The 17,798-nt window shown below is 38.4% G+C and overlaps 1 protein-coding gene across 1 annotated transcript in view; it reads right to left on the bottom strand.

The window, feature by feature from the left end:
• The window catches only part of LOC118927736 (dystonin), a 415,594-nt gene that overhangs the window by 85,829 nt on the left and 311,967 nt on the right, over positions 1-17,798 (bottom strand). The window contains 10 exon segments of the mRNA XM_057493688.1: positions 2,153-3,624; positions 4,858-5,353; positions 6,781-6,980; positions 9,668-9,797; positions 10,686-10,927; positions 11,513-11,575; positions 13,796-13,922; positions 14,794-14,950; positions 16,523-16,689; positions 16,876-17,193. Of these exon segments, the coding sequence (XP_057349671.1) occupies positions 2,153-3,624; positions 4,858-5,353; positions 6,781-6,980; positions 9,668-9,797; positions 10,686-10,927; positions 11,513-11,575; positions 13,796-13,922; positions 14,794-14,950; positions 16,523-16,689; positions 16,876-17,193 (3,372 nt within the window).

The raw sequence follows: 17,798 nt of genomic DNA, 5'->3' as shown, positions 1-17,798 counted from the left end.
TTTTGTAATTGCTCTTTTTTTAGAACATACACACACACACACACACACACACACACACACACACACACACACACACAAATAAATGGAATTAGTGACTGTGTAAGCTGCCATCTCTATTTACAACAATAATATTCTTTTTTTTTTTAACCTGTGGTACTGGAGTATATTAAATGCAGTTGATTTGTCCACTTAGAAACTTTTATTTTATAGTCACTGAGTCTCTAAACATTGAAGGTATGTCATGATAGTCTTTATTACTGAATTTCACTAAAATCAGTTAATTCCTTCCAAGGTAATCAGAAAACAGACTAACATAGCATGCAAAGTGGTTTATTTTAGAAATAGTCACTTTATTCTTCTTCACTGTTAAACAAAGCAACCTCTGTGGCCATTAATGGTAATGATGCTTACTTATTAGTGCTTTCAGTGTGCAAAACGCTTTCCATGCAATGGTGAGGGTGCAGCTTTTATCTCTTTCTTTTCTCTTTCTTTTCCACAGGGAGAGCCATCTGCTTCCCTGTACTCCTGCCTGGGAACACGAAGGGGGTGGGGGGGGGCACCTACAGGCAGCCACCACCGATACTATTACTTCTGCCCATTTTCTTACCAGCAGTTGAACGTGTGAAGAGAAATGAAGGCCTAACTCCTTCCTTTCCACACAGTCACAGAAAACCCAGAGAAATGATAATGTTTCACAAAGGCACTGAACATGCTCCAATTTCATTAGTAGAGAGACTACTTGATTACTGTCATTGAAGCATTCAAGTTTTGCCAAGGTTCTTCAGAAAATGCCAGCCTCGAGCTCTCCATGAGTCTGTGAACAGCAATTGCCACAGAACTTTGGTTTTTCACCAGCGAATTGAATTCCCTCACATGAAACCTTTTAGTCTGAACACCAGAAATACGGAAGTTTGACACAGTGAAGGAAATAATGTCAACAGCAAAACTGTTTCCTCTACCTTCAAGAATCAAGACCTAAATACAGAATCTCAGATTTTTAAGCCATGAAGGAACTGGGCTTCAGAGGCATTTTATAAACAACAGATAACCTTTATAATAGTAATAAGAAGAAAAACAACATATTTTCCAAAATTGAGTCACCTAAACAATGTTAAGAAGGATGAGCAAAGGAAACACTCCATCTAATATAACAGTAGAGAATTTGGGAGTCCCTTTGATTTATATACATTTTTCATAGGAAACGATTTGTAGTCTCACAAACTCTGTTTTTATTTGGTCTTACCTTAACCTTTATGTGCTAATGGTGGGACTTATTGTCACACTAATCATTACCAGAAAGTAAAACACAGCTCATGAGGACCCGTGCAAACCCCAAAGGGCAAATACTTGATGTTTAGGACCCTCTCTGTGCACAGATGAACCTGTCCTTTTCCCTGGTCAACAGACAACTTTTGCTCATATCCTAAAGAAGCCAGAGCCAGTGACACTGAACCAAGCCCACCATCTTTATCTAACGTTCCTCTCCTTAAGCATCGATGGGTGCTATCAAGTGGCAGACATTTCTTGGCACAAAGGAACTTGTAGTCCCATCAAAAATAAGTTACTCCTAATCTTGGGCAGGAGCCCAAGATCTCTGTTTTGTAAAACCAGGATTACAACGCAGAAATCCATTCTGACTTTAAAAATAAGAAATTTTGGAAGAAAAATGTTTATAAAAGAAATTAAATTAAGAAGGTTAAGAAGACTATAAAAAAGGGAAAGAGCAGGAAAAGGCTCTAATTCACCATTAAAGAAAATGCTGGGAGCCAAACAGGAAAACAAGCATTTTATGTTAGGGACAGGCCTTTGCAGCAGAGCTCAAAACATGGCCCTGCCACTCTGACTGGTCAGCTGTGAATGACCTCGGAAACAGACTCCGCGATGTCACTTCGGGCTTGCCTGGACATTTCCAAGCACCCATCTGGTCTCTTGATATCATCTCAGGCTTTTCCCCAGGAGGGCCCAATTCCACAGCAAGTTAGGAACTGCCCCCATGTGCCTGGATATTCCCCCGATACACTCTAATTCAGGCTCAAACCCTTGGGGCAGTCATACTAGAAGATTCTGCAAAATAGGCAATCTCCTTTCTATACCTATTGGAAATTTCCTTTAATAGTAAAAAAAAGTTTAGTAAAAATGAAGAATTCCCTACCTTGAACACATTAAGCTGCTGGTTAATTGTCTCTGTTTCCATACTAACAGGGCCTTGAGACTCTTCATGTTCTTCAGCCTTCTGAAGCAGAGCAGAAAATTCCTTCAATTTGCTGTAGAATTCTTCCAGACGCTCAATTGTCCCTTCAACCTGCTCTTCTCGGGCTTGGGCTCGGTCCAGCAACTTGTTGCATTGTTTGCTTAAAGCCTCCAGGTCCCTTTTGATTCCAACAAAGTCAGGCAAGGCTTCTTCCATGGCCAGCATCATCTTGCAGGTTTTATTGGCATTGCCGTTGTTCGCTATGAGGGCTTCCAGTTTCTTCAGAAAGGCTTTAATAGCCTCCCTTTGCTTCTGCAGAGTTTCTACATCTCTCCCCACTGGGGCCATGCCATCCAGTTCATCATCAAACTCTGCAAACTGAGAAAACATTTCTCGTATGGTATTCTGGAAATGCCCGATGCCCTGTAGCTTGGTTTCTAAAAAGGAACACTTGTCAGCAACCTGCTGGCTTAGGGCACTATGCTCTTGAGCTAAGGTTTCAGCTTGTAACAGAACATCAGAGGTTCCCTTTGAGTCTGAGGCTTCCACCACGAGGTCCTGGGCAAGTCCTTTGGCCAAATCGACCTGATGCTTCAAGGTCTGAAGTGACTTCTGCTGGGTCTGCAGTGTGGTCAGGTATTTATTACTGCAAGCCTGGGGTCCCAGGGAATTATCGGCCTCCAGCTGTTCCTTTGCACACTGAAGCTGCCTTTGAGCTTCTCTGGAAACTTCTTGAAATTCTTTAAACTTCTGGGCCATGTTCTCGAGAGAGAGTTTCTTACTGTGAAGTTGTTCAGTGACCATGTCTACCTTCTGGATCAGTGACTGATTCTCATCCGTGATAACCTCTTTGTCGATCTCACAGACGCTGAGCAAGCTATTGGCTGCGCTGTTTAGCACTTCTACCATCCCCAAGTGTTGGTTCATTTCCTTCTGCAGAGACTTTAACTTGCCAACAGAATCCTCTGTTTCAGCAGGATCCAAGGAGAACTGTATTTCCTGCAGGTCATTCTGACACCTGTCTATCCATGGCTGGAGAGTCTCTACATGCTCTTTATACTTGAGAGCTTTTTCCAATGAATCTTTTACCTTTTCTTCTCTTTCCTTCACCTGGTTATTAAACCTGTCCCAGTTGGTCTTAATTGTGTTTATTTGTAACTGTAAGGCTGCCTTCTCAGACCCTTGTGTTTTTAATAACAGATTTTCACCTTCTGTGATGGTTTTTTCATAAATAATAGACTGAGCGGTCAGAGTTTTATTAAAGTCTTTCTGATCTTTAATTAACGACTCCAAGACATCAAGTCTGGCGGATATTGGGTGAGATTTGCTTTGCTCTTCTTTCTTTGTATCCAACCAAGCCTGAAAATCTTGAGACATTCGCTGAAACTGATGAGAGCTCGCACAGGCTGACTGAAGGTGCTGAATATGACTCTCTAAAAATGAAATCACAGACATGTTTATTTTATATCAAAAAGTTAAGAGAAAAACCACCAAATACCTGTACAGAACAGTTTAAAAGCAAGGGCGGTGACTATCAGAGTACACCTGTAAGACTACAAGTGAGCTTCAGCTACCGACAAGGGGAGAAAAGACAGCAAGAAGGAGCTGCAACGAGACCAGCAGAGCTAGATGCTGGGGTCACCGCGGCTCCAGTGCAGGCAGGCAACGCCTGCTCAAAGGTCTGGGTCACTCTGATAAATAACCCGACCCTTATCAAATATGATCCCCCACTTCTATGATTTTCACACATCACAGAGGAGCTACAATGTAGCACACAGGAACTGTATGGGCTGGGATCCTGGCTCAACTTCCCAAGAGTGAAGACCCTGGGCACATGGTGATCAAACCTCATTTCCCCCACTGTTAACTGTCAACATTAATACAAGCTGCTGTGGCAATTAAATAAGAATTGATAACAGGAATAGTACTTATCATAATAATAGTATTGATTATCAGTATCATGTCAAAATAAAGATGTAAGAAACTGTTGCTATGATCAAAAAACAATAAATTAAAAGACCAATCAATTAAAAGATATAGAGTATTTATTAGGTGCAGGGCACCCTGTGTTACTTTTCAAACAGCACAAATGTAGCAGACCATGTGCTCTTCCTTGGCAGGCCCTTCTAGCGTCCCACAGCTCACTACGGCTACCTCGGACAAACACGGGCACACTGTCACAGAATTATGGCCACAGCAGGAAAGAGAGGAAAAAGTGCCAAACGCTTGTCTTGCACACATTTCTCTAGGACAGCTTTCTATGACAGAATGAAACAAAGTAACTGCAGGTGATAAGATGATGAAAAGCCTTCTTAATAACTGTATTCATCTGTTTTTCTGGTACAGTGAAACTGCCACCCAGCAAAAATGCTTACAGTGTTTAAAGAACCAATTTGGAATACCTGAAATTTTAATGTGCCTTCATTAAGTGGATTTTGCCAACAGACTGTGTCTCTGTTCTCTGTGCAGCACGACCCTGACAGTGTGCATGCACAGGGACAGAGAACTGCTCTCTGTGAGCTCCTAACAGCAACCTTCCCCTCAACTGTGCTCTCAGTGGGGGCAGATTCTCTTTAGGGTCTTGGACTACTGGCAACAGCTTAGAAATAGGCAATACATTACCTCCATTTCTAGGAAACACATGCATTAAAAGAAGACAGACAAACCTGCTTTGCATTCAATATCCTTAAATGATTTTAAGATGCCTTCTAGTTGCCTACTAAGCTCTGCCTTCAAGTACTCTTCTTTAACCAGTGCTGACAAATCCTCACAGAGGGTCTGGGCCACTTTTATCTGCTTCATTTCCTGCTCTATTTCCTGCTTCATTCTTTGGGCGGCTTCCAGCTGCTGGTTCATAGCATCAGGGTGTGTGCTCACAGCCACACTGCTGCTGAGTTCATGATCCAAGTCACTCAGTTTACCAGAAAGGCTTCTCAGCAGACTCTGATACTGGGCACTTTTAACAATGGCTTTGTCAATCCAGGCACATCTGTCACTCAATTGTCCTGTTAGGCTATCCCATTTTTGGGTCACAGCTGCCAGTTGCTCTTTCACAATCCCATGGAAAGAAGGGTGTTCACCAGGTCTGCTCAGAAGGCCCTGACCAGCTGCTGTAAGCTGCTCATATTGAGGTTTCCGGGTATCAAATTCTTGCAGCAGAATCTACAGTAAAGAGGGAATGAGGATAAATAAACACACCGATTACAGGATAATTAGTTATGGAAAACATAGCTTGAAGTTTCTAAACAGAAATGTCATTTATGTGTCTAGCTTTTATTTATTTATTTATTTATTTATAAGTTACTCTTTTCCTAGTTGTTATTTCAAGGGCAGTGCAATTATCTTAAACTAATCCAAGGAGCAATGGTGCTTCATAAAGAGAACATTTTGTCTGAAATTAACAACCACCCAAGGGGAAAGGGAATACATATTTTTGGTAGTCTAGGCAAAATGAATATAAATTTATGCACAAATTTTCATATATAAAGGGAAACACTACTATTAGACAAGATGACATCACACTGACAATTTGTTTTTTCCATTTTGTAGTTTTCTCTTTGTGGGATTTTTAAAATACTCTATAGCATTTTATACTACAGGAAACGCACAGTAGAAACAGTGTTAGAATGTATTACCTTACCGTGTACTGATTTACAAAGTTTTTTAACATAAGATTTATTAACATTTTCAATCTTTATTATAAGGATTTTAGCCCATAAATCATGTTGCCTAGAATGTGCAGGCTCAATATTGGCGCTCATTATAAAATGAATGATACAAAAACTTTCTTCACTTAATAACATGTTTTATCTATCTCTGGGAAACTACCAAGACTAGAGGCAATTATTTCTCTTCATGTTTATTTGTATCTTTTGTTTTCATTCTCTTCAGATTAAGAGCATACATGAGGTAGGACATGTGATTCTCAACTACCAAGACTAATTTGTAGTTTCAGAGTATAGGACCGGGCTCACTATACTAATATCACTACTCATACATAAAGAACACACACACACAACAGAGTTTCTGCTATCACCTCTCACTTACATTTTGTGGATTTTCCTCCCCTTGTGGATCTATCCACTTTACCATTAGACTAGTCTCACTAACCCACTGGGTTTCAAGGTTCCCTCTCTGCTTCCCTTCTTCTTTTTCCTCTTTTTATTCTGTCTCTCCCCACCTCAAGCTGTATTACATGAGTTTTACAAGTTTCATTATCTACTATCACAATCAAAATGAATAAAAACCTCAAAGGAGCAATTTCTAAACAATAAGAAAGCATACACAAGCTTCTCATAAAAATGTTATTACTTCTACAGTCACATTAATACTTCACAGAAGGCCCTTTCTAGCAGGGTCTGCACAAACTATAATACGACTGAAATGATCAAGGCATTTGATCCATTCATAGGCTAAGCAGACTACTCTGGGACACCTCACAGCTTTGGTACCCACTAACCCCAGGGCAGTTACCTTACGGGCATCTGAAACATTACACACACACTCCAAGGTGGTAAAAGCACATACTGTCCAAAGCTAATGTATTTATAAATGAAAACATATGTCTTGTTAAGTCAAGTCATACTCACCTGCACCTGCTGCCTTTGTGTGTTTAGCATATTTGGGTCAATTGACAAGGGCCCAAGAACACTGACCATCAGTTCTTTCTCTACAAGCCACTGTTTTAACTGAGCTTCTACAGTTTGAAATTGGGTTAGATTATTGGAGGATTCTTCCAGTTTTTGCTGTCTGTCAGCTGTCAATTGATTGAGTTCTTGCCACTTAGAATCTGAAAGAAAAATATAAAGGATGAAACTGGTGTTTGGTTCTTATACATTTAACGTGACCATATCTATGAAAACTGTAGGATATGACTTGAAATGATATACAATGGCTATCATTTCATCTTTATAACCCTTCTTGGTTATATAGTCATTATAATTTCTTCTATAGTTGATTAAGATCTAAGAGTTAATTACATTTTATGGTACAGGTTTTATGGTCCTGCTGGTTGTAGGTCAACTGAAGTGTAAGAAAAATGAACTTCAGTCTGTTTCTAGAAGACAATGTTGAATATGTAGTATTCCTTAAGGCAAACAGGATCCTGTAGTCCCTCATTCCTTCTAGAAGTCCTACAGAGTCTGTTAATTCAACTGTAAGTGACCAAGTAGAATAATGAATATTAATCCTTTCCCTTATTGGGAAATCTTCAGTGATCAGTTCCAGGAAAATGATTCCCACATGTGCGCGTCTATGCCCAGCCCTCCTCTTCCACTCAAATCTCACAGTAGCAACCAGCTGCTCAAAAGTTGCATAGCATATCTCACCTACCCTGTAAACTCATTTAAAAAAAAACACTTTATATTCCTATCAAAACTGGTGGATTTTTCTGATTTCTAGATTTCTTTCAAAGGTTATTCCCTCCCCATGTCACAGAGATGCAACAACTAAGACTGTTTGACTCTCTTTAGTCCTTGACATAAAACTGCACGCATTCAACCACATTCTCAAGGTCCTAAGTCCATTTTGGTCCTCATGTTTTGCCTACACCAGCGGTTCTCAAACTTTAGCTGCATTAGAATCACCACAGGAATTGTTAACACAGGTTGCTGGGCCCCAGGCCCCGAGTTTATGACTCAGTATGTCTGAAGTGGGGCCTAAAATGCACATGCTGTTGCTCCCAGGAGCAAACTTCTGAGAACTACAGACCTCGACTGCCAGTCTTCCAACTGGCTTCCCTGAAATGAGAGTTCTCAGCTGCAATCCATTGGTTCTAAAATGATTTCCCTAAAAGAAAAACAAAATCACTTACATATGTTACTTCCATGCCCAAATCACTCAATAATTACCTCCTCAACACCAAGATGATAAAATCTGAAGACCTCTGCTTGACATTAAAGGCCTCCCACAAACTGACCTTGTCTACTGACCTTAGGGAGCCTGCACTCTGAGATGAGACCTGCTAAGCTAGACCTGCTGATGAGCCTTATCATACAAACAGGCATTGCTCACATAAGCCCCATCTGTACCTGCCAGGCTTTACTTATGCACATATTCCAGGTCTACCTTCTTTCAGAATCCCCCTGGATTGTACGCTCTGCTAAGAAGCCCTTCCTGCTCACCCCACCCTCAAGACAGCCTGCTTGCTACCTGAACCCAAGAGCCATTGATTAGCCCTTGAACACATCAATTACTCAACAGACAGTCACTGATGGGTGTGATTAGTTGATCTGAAAGATTTTTTTCACCTAGCATAATACATTAAAGGGCTGCTTTTAACAGAACCCAACCCCTGAAACATTATCTAAGGACATCATTTCAATATGGCATGTTCTAGTCAAACACAATCTGACAACAAAATCCTGCAATTAAAACAATAAACTGAGAGGTAGTTATTTCAAAATTTTGCCAGGAAGCATTTTGAAATACACATTCCTCACTCCCACCCGCATTTTAAAATGTCTTGATAACTTTTCCAAATAATTCTGATGTCCCAGGTGAGAGCCACTGATTTAGGAATAAATTAATTACAATGCAACAAGAGTCACTATAGTTGGATTAAATATACCTTTGAATATTAAGAACCCATAGGATAACCTTTTTTAAACTAAAACAACTTACAGATTTATAAATTTATCACAACATATCTGACTCTAAAGGAAGACCAATATTCACTTAAATGTCATGGAACAATCGAAAGTAAAGTAATTCTTATTATAATCATAATAAACACACAGCACTTACTATGTGCCAGGTGCTATTTGTCTGAGCTTTATGCACATTAACTCACTAAATTCTGCAAACAACATTATAAAGTGGGGAAAAATTAGTATTGCTGTCCTACACTGTTTTCCATGTCAGTGTAATAATGAAAAGGCATGATAAGATAATAGGGCTTTTGAAAAAGATTCTGTACTTATGAGGAACAGTTTATACAGGGGCAGGACCAACATGGGAGGGTAACTCTGCATAAAAAATAAAAAATACCAGACTTCTGTGGGGCAGTACTTTTTCATACTGGTTGGGGAAAAGAAGAGTATAAAGTAGGGGCTAAAGAAGTCCCAGAAGGAACTCTATGAAAGAGAAGGGAGCCTTATACCATTTCCCGACAAATAAATGAAAAAGAATATTTACACTAAAATAAGGATAAAAAACTAGAAGCACCAAAAACCTAGTAAAAAAAAAATTATAATGAAAACAGGTCACTCAGTACACAGCATTTTACTAACTAGTATCTACCATCTTCATAAAAATAAAGGTAGGTACTATGTTTAGCAAGAAAGCCCACAGGATATGCTGGGCTCAGCACAGTATCATCTGAAATGACATCTTTAAGGATGCAAAAACAGATTCTGAAACATCAAAGCAGATCCAAAAATAAGTGAGGCTATTGGATAAATGTTTTCTGATAAAGATTATGATAAAACAGTGACTGAGCTTCTGTTCGTGGACTCTGGTGTAAGGAAAAGAACATACCTATTTCTGTCAGCATCTGTTTCCACTTGGGGACTTCAGGAGTATGTGGGTTCTCCTCCAGCAGTTCTGTCAACTTGTCTTTCAACTCCTGTACTTTGTTTACATTTTGCTTCAGTTCTGCCTCAAATGACTAACAAGGGCAAAAAATAATAAAGTAACTTACACTGACGTATGTCAACATCAAAAAGCAAAAACACAATTCAGATGGAGTATTTCCTTCTCTAACATGACCATAAGAGGAAAAAAAATCCATCATAAATGCTGAAAAGTGGGTGAGGACTTGGATTCAGCAGAAAGATTTTCCTTTCCTCTTCTTAACTAGTTTTCAACTACCTGAAGAAGGAATCCAAGAGGAACACTAGAGCTCTGGAGAAAAGGACTCTCATCCCTATTACCTAGGAAGAGTTTCACACTATTCTCAAACAAACCCCACTGAAAAAGAAGGGGAGAGGACATCCAGACGACTGTAATTAAGAAGAAAAATCAGACTTGATAAATGCTGCCACGTTTGAGATTCAACAACTAGTGACTGAGCGCTTTCTGGATAACACACTACAGACATCAGTGTAAGTTAGTAATTTGTAGACATTTTTGCCACCATTGCCACAATGTAAAACCATGTTCCCAGTCTTGACAGGTGTCGAAAGAAATACTGTTTATTAAAGAAAGAAAAGCATAAAGTACACTATTTTATACTGGACACAACAAATCCCTAATACACTTCACCCTTAAATAAATCTTTGCCCATAGCTGACTGGTTAAAATCCCAGACTTAAACTGATTTAATGGTGGCAAAGTTGCTTCCATCCAGCAGTTCACTCATCTTTATGTCTGTGCGTAAACACAGCCAACTACTATCATCAACCCCCTACCGAAAGGCACATAAATGGACTTGGCAAACGATCTGCTAAAGGATAGAAGAGCAAGAAATCACAGCAGGGGTCCTGACCCCCGGGGCTCAGCTATGGACTCATCTGTTCTCTTCCCGATCTTCAGGAAATGTCCCCGCAGAATATACCTTATTCTGCTCAACTTGAGTCCTCACGGCTTGAGCGTCTGTAGGTGCAGGTGCCTGATCCAGCTGTGCTGCAGTTTTGTTCATCTTCTGTAACCACTGCATCATTGTACTCGATTCTTCCTGAGCCATCTGCAGTTTGGAGAGCTTAGCATTCAATTCAGCTATTTTGTCCTTAAGTAAGAGGCCAAGATCTTCATAACCGTGGCTTATGTCAGTCATATCCTTTTTAATGGATGTTAATCCTAAGAGTAAGAAAAAAAATCACACTGATGCACTTTCATGGTGTTTAGAGTTCCAGAAATAAAAGTTGTTTTATATGATACTCCCTCCTATTTTGTCAATATTAAGCCCAGTGTGGGTTCTCCTCCATAAATTAAAGGCATAGAATTTTTAAAACTAAAAGGTTAGAGAGAGCATTGTATAATGTTACTTAATGATGAAAAATTTAGAAACACTGCATAATACAAGTGAAATGAATTAGACTTCTTAAAAGGAATAAAAAGCCAAAATCAAGAAATATTACTTTTTAATTTCTCAGGAAACTCAATAGCTCAAATAATGTTATCCCAAGTGACAAAATATCTCAAATTAGCCAAAAGAAGGAAACATACCAGATTTCACTAATTTCAGATGAATGAAATTGCATGGTACGTTACATAAATATGATGTTTATGGAGAATATGACTATGATATTAAATAATACCATTTTCATTCAAGTTTGAAATTTCAATATAGTTACTGTCCACCTCTAAGATTTTCTCTCAAGGAAAGAAAACAAAAAAAACCAAAGTGACTTTAATCAATAAGCACTTAAAGTTACTATTCACCTTTATTTGTCAAAATATCCTGAGTGTCTGTGGCTGTTTCTTCACCATTTAATATTATTCCACCTGCAAAAATATTAATAGTGAAGTAGTCATTGATTTCCACAGCATTTCTATATAATAGATGACAATAAATCAAACCCCATAAACTGTTATCATTTTTAAATGTTATTACTATTGGAAAATATACTGATTCAATTTCTAAATCAAACAGGTCCAAATGTAGAGATCAAGCTATAACCTCTCTTCCACATAAAATTCATTCTTAGGGTAACACGATTGTCTTAAATCCTAGAGTTTCAGTAAGTTTAGATTGCATATATTAATCACAGAGTTTGATTAAAATTCATTTAATATTAATTTATAAAACAATTCTGTGATAAAGTTGCTTTATTACTAAAGTTATTTTAATGATAAAGTCCCTCAAGCTCTAGCGGTTAGCAAAGGGAAGGGAGTGGGGAGGGTGGGTAGAGGGAGGGAGAAGGGAATTAAGGGGTGTTATGATTAGCACACCTAATGTAGCGAGGGGGAAGGGGCATGGGGAAGACAGTACAGCACAGAGAAGACAAGTAGTTACTCTATAGCATCTTACTACGCTGATGGACAGTGACTGAAATGGGGTGTGTTGGGGGATTTGATATTATGGGTGAATATAGTAACACAATGTTGCTCATGTGAAACATTGGTTTAATGGGATTGGTTTAATGGGAGCAGAATGATGTAAAAGAACATGAAAGAGGTTAAAAGTGAAAACAAAACAAAACAAAACCCTATTGCTAAACCCACATTACATCCACAGAGAGAGAGAGGAGAGCTCAGTGGTTAGGATGCCTGGGCTTTGGTATATGACTCACCTGAATTTAAACCCCAGCCCCACTAATTACTAGCTGGATCACTGGATAAATTAATCACCACCCCACCAAATGATGTGGATAATAATACCTAACTTTGAGAACAACATAGGTATTAAAGACAGTTAACCTATTGCCTAGCAATTAGGAATTATTCAGTGAGCAGTAATTATTTCTCTTTAATTATATAAACATCTAGCATTGGTACCTTTTCCATAATCAGAATAAAATCAATTAGATTTTCTCACGCTAGTGAGTATTGTCTACCTATCTAAAACACAGATATTTCTCCAAACTACCCACACAAGAATAAGTCTAAGACAATAACATTTTGAATCTTAATCTAAGTTTTGTCCCTTTAAAAAAAATCACACATGACATTTCATATGGAAGTGAAAATATCCTGTATATGCTCAAGATGAATTTCTACCAGTCCTGGTAGTTATCAAGAGAGCAGAAAAAAAAAATATTTTACATATTGCAAATAGAAATGGATGTGAAGAACTAAATACGTAATAGAATTCTTTTTCTTAAAAAAAAGGGAACAACATTTCAGGAAATCTGATTAGGAGAGAAAAAACAGATCATCACACCATATACGAGTGCTCCCTGAAATGGGATTAGCAGAGCAGAATGAATGGCCGGTCGAGGGGGAACCAGGTGGAACATCGGCCTCACAATATGGACAGCTGGGCACCGGGCAGAACAGATAAACCACCAAGAATACTCAGAAACTCTCAAAATGAAGATATGAGATCGCCTTCATCTATTCCTGGAGTTTAAAAATTCTGGTATTGACAACAACATGAATATGTTTTAAACTTAAGCCTCTATCTACAACTTAATTTTAGAATCACTATTTATACATGACTCCCCTTCTGTAGTGAAGCATGCCTCAGCCATGATTATGATTTAGATATGCTAACACACTACATAATTGTTTTCTTTGGGAATAGTATACAGAATAAAGTAGACAGGAATAAAAAAAAAGAGAGGTCCACTCCACAGAAAAGAACCTGTTTTCTTCCCTGACCTCTTTTTTCTTGTGAGATCAGACTCATTTTTTATTTACTCCTTTTATGTCAAATATTCTATTTGACATATTTAAGGGGAAAAACAAATTGGAATCTGATCTTGCCTCTTCCCTAACATAGTGCTCCTTATTCTTACTTATTAATTTGGCTACATTTTAGTTGTAGTCTTTAATAAAATGAAACAGAAGAAGGATGTGAAATTTGACTAGAAGAGATACTTTCCAATGCCAGCTTTAGGTATGTTTACAGATACCATCTTTCTTGGGTCTTTCCCTTTGTGCTTCTGAGGTTACTGTCTGTGTTAATTTAAAAAGATACACAAATTAAATAAATATTTATCAAATAAATATACCATGAACAATTCTTACGGTGTTTGTCACGAACGTAAATAAACTACATACCTGATTTAACTGCTGCTATGGCCTTTGAAGGGGTAGTCACCGCACTTATTAGGTTACATAGTGAGATCCCACTGTTGTTTACTTTCTGAATCTCTGGTGTTTTTAAACTCCACTCTTCTTGTAATTTCTTGAGATATAAGAACACATTATCTTTCAGTCTTCATGACATTTTCAGTGTTACACACTGTAATTCAGTTGCTTGAACATATCTTCAAGCAATGATGGTTGTGGGTGCTGATGTGTGAGGGAGTGGATAGAAGAAAAAGGCACCATCCCTGGGTGTCCTGCAGCCCAGGTGACTGTTAGCTCTGTTAACAGCAGGCTACGACCCATCATGCGTTCTGCTCCTCACCATAGTGGAAGTCAGGCTATTCCTAGCTTCCATGGGTTCCAAACTAACTATCAACTGTACGTCTGAAAAACTGTACTAGGTTACAGCTAAGTTACAGGAAGAAATGTACTAGAAACAATTTTAAAAAAGGAAATTCAGAATTCCACTTAATAGTGAGTTTGATCATCAAAATTTCAATGAATTTTTAAAAACACCTATCTCCACACATCTGGAGTGAAAAAATTGCCATAACTGGTCATAGGTGTGTGTCAGATGACGACGAAAAACTTATTTATACTAGAGACTCAAATAACATCCATCTTCAAATACTGGTGTACCCAAGCTGGACTAAGATGCTGAGAACAGAAGGGAAGGATCTTTCACTCACCATTAAACTGAAACTAAGTAGAGATTTGGTTGGGAAGGAAATTTGGATCCTATAACAGGAAGTTTGTGTCCTTCCTCAAAAGGATCAGTTAATATCATGTCATGATTTCCAAATATCATGACAAAATATAGAGTACTGACCAATATATATGAAATACACTGTACATACATGTGGACCTAACTTATGTGATATTAGATCAAAGGAAACCATTCTTAGGCTTTTAACCTCTCATTGTTGACACAAGCAAATGAGAAACTAGTATTAGACACAATCAGGTACCTTAGTTTCTCCCAAAGATTTTCCTAAATCCTCTGCACCAAAGGAAGGCTGAACAATGGGAACTCGTTCTGTGGTTTCTTTTATCCATGACTTGAATGACTTAACAAGCACTTGGAAAGCATCCATCTGTTTTTGACAAGAAGACACAGCTTCTTTTCTAAGTAACAAAAACAAAAGAGAACGCTGAAGAATTTAAGCCACAGAAAGGAGATACTCAAAGACTAATTATTAATAAATAATTATTTCCATATCAGGCTCAATATTAAGAAACATCTTCCCCCATGCACACTCGAACCCTTTGATGTAAGAGGAAAGGTTTCATTGGTGGGAAGTAAAATCAGCTAAATAGCTATGCCTCTATCCCTCAGGCGGTCAACAGACAAAGATAAGGAACAGTCAAAATATCTGTAACCCATATGCAATGGCACTCCAAAACGCTATATAAACTCTAAGGCTATGTAAACAGTTTTAACATGATTTAGATTCAGTGAGCTTTGATCTGTCCACTTTACACGGTGCTTAGTGCCAGAAGGAACGGAACCAGAAGGGAAACGTATAAACCACCGACCTGAGAAAACACCCCGCCACCTAGTGGTTCTAACGCTGCACTACAGTCACTTCCGTGGAGGCGTAAAGGGGTGCTCAAGTATAGACTTAAGTCTCCAAATACGAGGTAAGACCTAATGACTGAAGAATTTTAATGGGTGCCTTCCCACAAATACTCAGAAAGCTCCAAGATCAACTCCATGGATCTTTCTGTCCACTCAGCACCATGAAAGGCGGGCACATGGGCAGCTGTGAGGACAGTTACGTTTGGTACATGGATGGCATGTAGATGGTATGTGAGCTGTGCAAGGGTCTGGAGTACTGGCACATGAGCGTCTACTGCATCTGGATTAACTTCTGATGAATACTTGCTTTAAAACTGCACCCACTTGAAAGAAGAAACAACCTAAATATTTCTTCTGTGTGCCGTGAATGTATTCATGACAAGATGGAATATACTGCTCTGTGAGTCGGATAGACAGCACTCAGAAGTTTTAGGTAGAGAGTTCTGAACAAATATAGCAGAGTTGAAAAAGAAATAACTATTTTCTATCTTTTTGGAGTCTTCTGTATGAACTTTAGCAAAACCAGATGTATATTCTAAACCAACATGAGATCAGAAATATAAAAGTTCAGTCACAAGGCTTATCTCTGTACAGCTTTGTTAGCTCAACTCAGGTTCATTTCTTGCTTCTTAATTTTGTTTGTTCATGGAGTCATGTCTTATCTACAACTCTAAAAAGTAAACTTTTTTTAAAAAAAGGTCATCAAGAACTATATTGAAAATGCACATATCTTCTGAATTGAGCCCAGAAAGCAATGAATCACAAGCTATTTTTCAAGGTTATTTCTGCTTTGGCAAATAAAAATCTGGTCTTTGCCAAAGCTTCAGAGGCTATAGCAAATTTAGATTATTTTCAGTAATATGCTACCTACCACCATTTTTCTTACATAATGCTTTCTACTTTTATATAAGGAGTACTGACTTTCACTCCTAAATATTTTAATAAAAGTGCACTTACTTTCAATAGGAAAGAAAAATTATCAAAAGCCCTTATAAAGTAGCCCTACGCTTGTCTTCAAGCTTTCAAAATTGTTTCCACTATCTGCATAAGTAAATAACAAGAATTCATTCTAATTAGTACCAAGTAGAATAAAATCCAGTTTCTTAAGTGGTGCTTACTTTTCTTTGATGGTATCCTCCATTTCCTTGAATTTCTTCGACAAATTATTTGTTTTTTCAAAAACGAGAGCCTTATCACCTGGCAAGCCATGGTTGGAAATCTCCTTCAAGAGACTATGCAAAACTTCAAGATCTTTTTTGTGTTCTGAGAGTTCAAAGGCTGATTCCTACAAAGCATTTAGATATTTAATCAGTATAAGATGTTGCTAGATCTTCAAATGGCATTCCCCTTGAAGGATTACTAATCATCAGCAATTAAAATGACTGCTAATTATAATTCTGCTAATAAATGTATTAGCGTGTCTTCACTGTTGATACACTTTATCAGCCTTGTGATTACAAGGAAGACATACCTGCATATACTGAGACAATTCAGTAACATCTTTTCCTGGCACATCTGCCTCAGTAAGAGCCTGAGTTTTTGTTTCTAAAAATGTTTGGAGCTTTTCTGAGAGGTTCTCAAAGAGTTCAACTTTAGTTTTTAGGTCCTCCACTTTGGCGAGTTTTTCTTTGTGTTTATGACTTGCTTCTGAAAAACGAACAGACAAGTCCTTCATTCTGGCCTGCAATGAAGATGCCGTGGACGGATCTGTCGTTTCCATAAATTTCTTCACTTTCTTGTTCATGGCATTTATACTGCTCTGATGCCCTGCAATATCCTGTTCCAGCATCTGAAATGAACCAGAGATCGCACATGTCTTACAATGATGTTTACAAATAATGTCACAGAGTTTTAAAAAATTACTCTTCATAAAAATATAAGCTTGAACATCCTGTATTAAGGGAGGTTAATGGTTGATACTGACTGATAAGTCTGATCTGTCTCTGGAGGAATACCATCCCCAATCTCTTCCAGAGCGAGTGGAGAACAGCTGGTGAGTTGCCTAAGCAAGGCAGGAGGCGGCTGCTACTCAACAACCCCGGGGTCTCATGGAGCCTAGGGATTATCCATGGTCCTAATTTTTAAAAGGCTAGACAACAACAAGAGTGATCTGATTAACCTTATGTGCAGCTGGCTGAAGTAATGAAAAGCAAGATAGGACTCAATGTATGTGTGAGTCCTCTATAATTAATAGTATTCATGAAACGGTGCACAAAACTCCACACTCCTGCACTGAAACGTTGTTTTACACATTTAACTTTGTGCATGCACTGCTTTCCATGGTTAGGTTCAGGAAACCCCTTTGCTTTCTATATCCTTAACCTGATCTACCCATCCATGAAGCTTATTAAACTGTTTTTTTCCCCCTCTAAAAGTGGGACTCTTTTTCTTTTT

The sequence above is a fragment of the Manis pentadactyla genome, chromosome 16, assembly GCF_030020395.1.
Source record: "Manis pentadactyla isolate mManPen7 chromosome 16, mManPen7.hap1, whole genome shotgun sequence".
NCBI classification, from domain to species: Eukaryota; Metazoa; Chordata; class Mammalia; order Pholidota; family Manidae; genus Manis; species Manis pentadactyla.
This window is presented reverse-complemented; position numbering and strand designations above follow the sequence as displayed.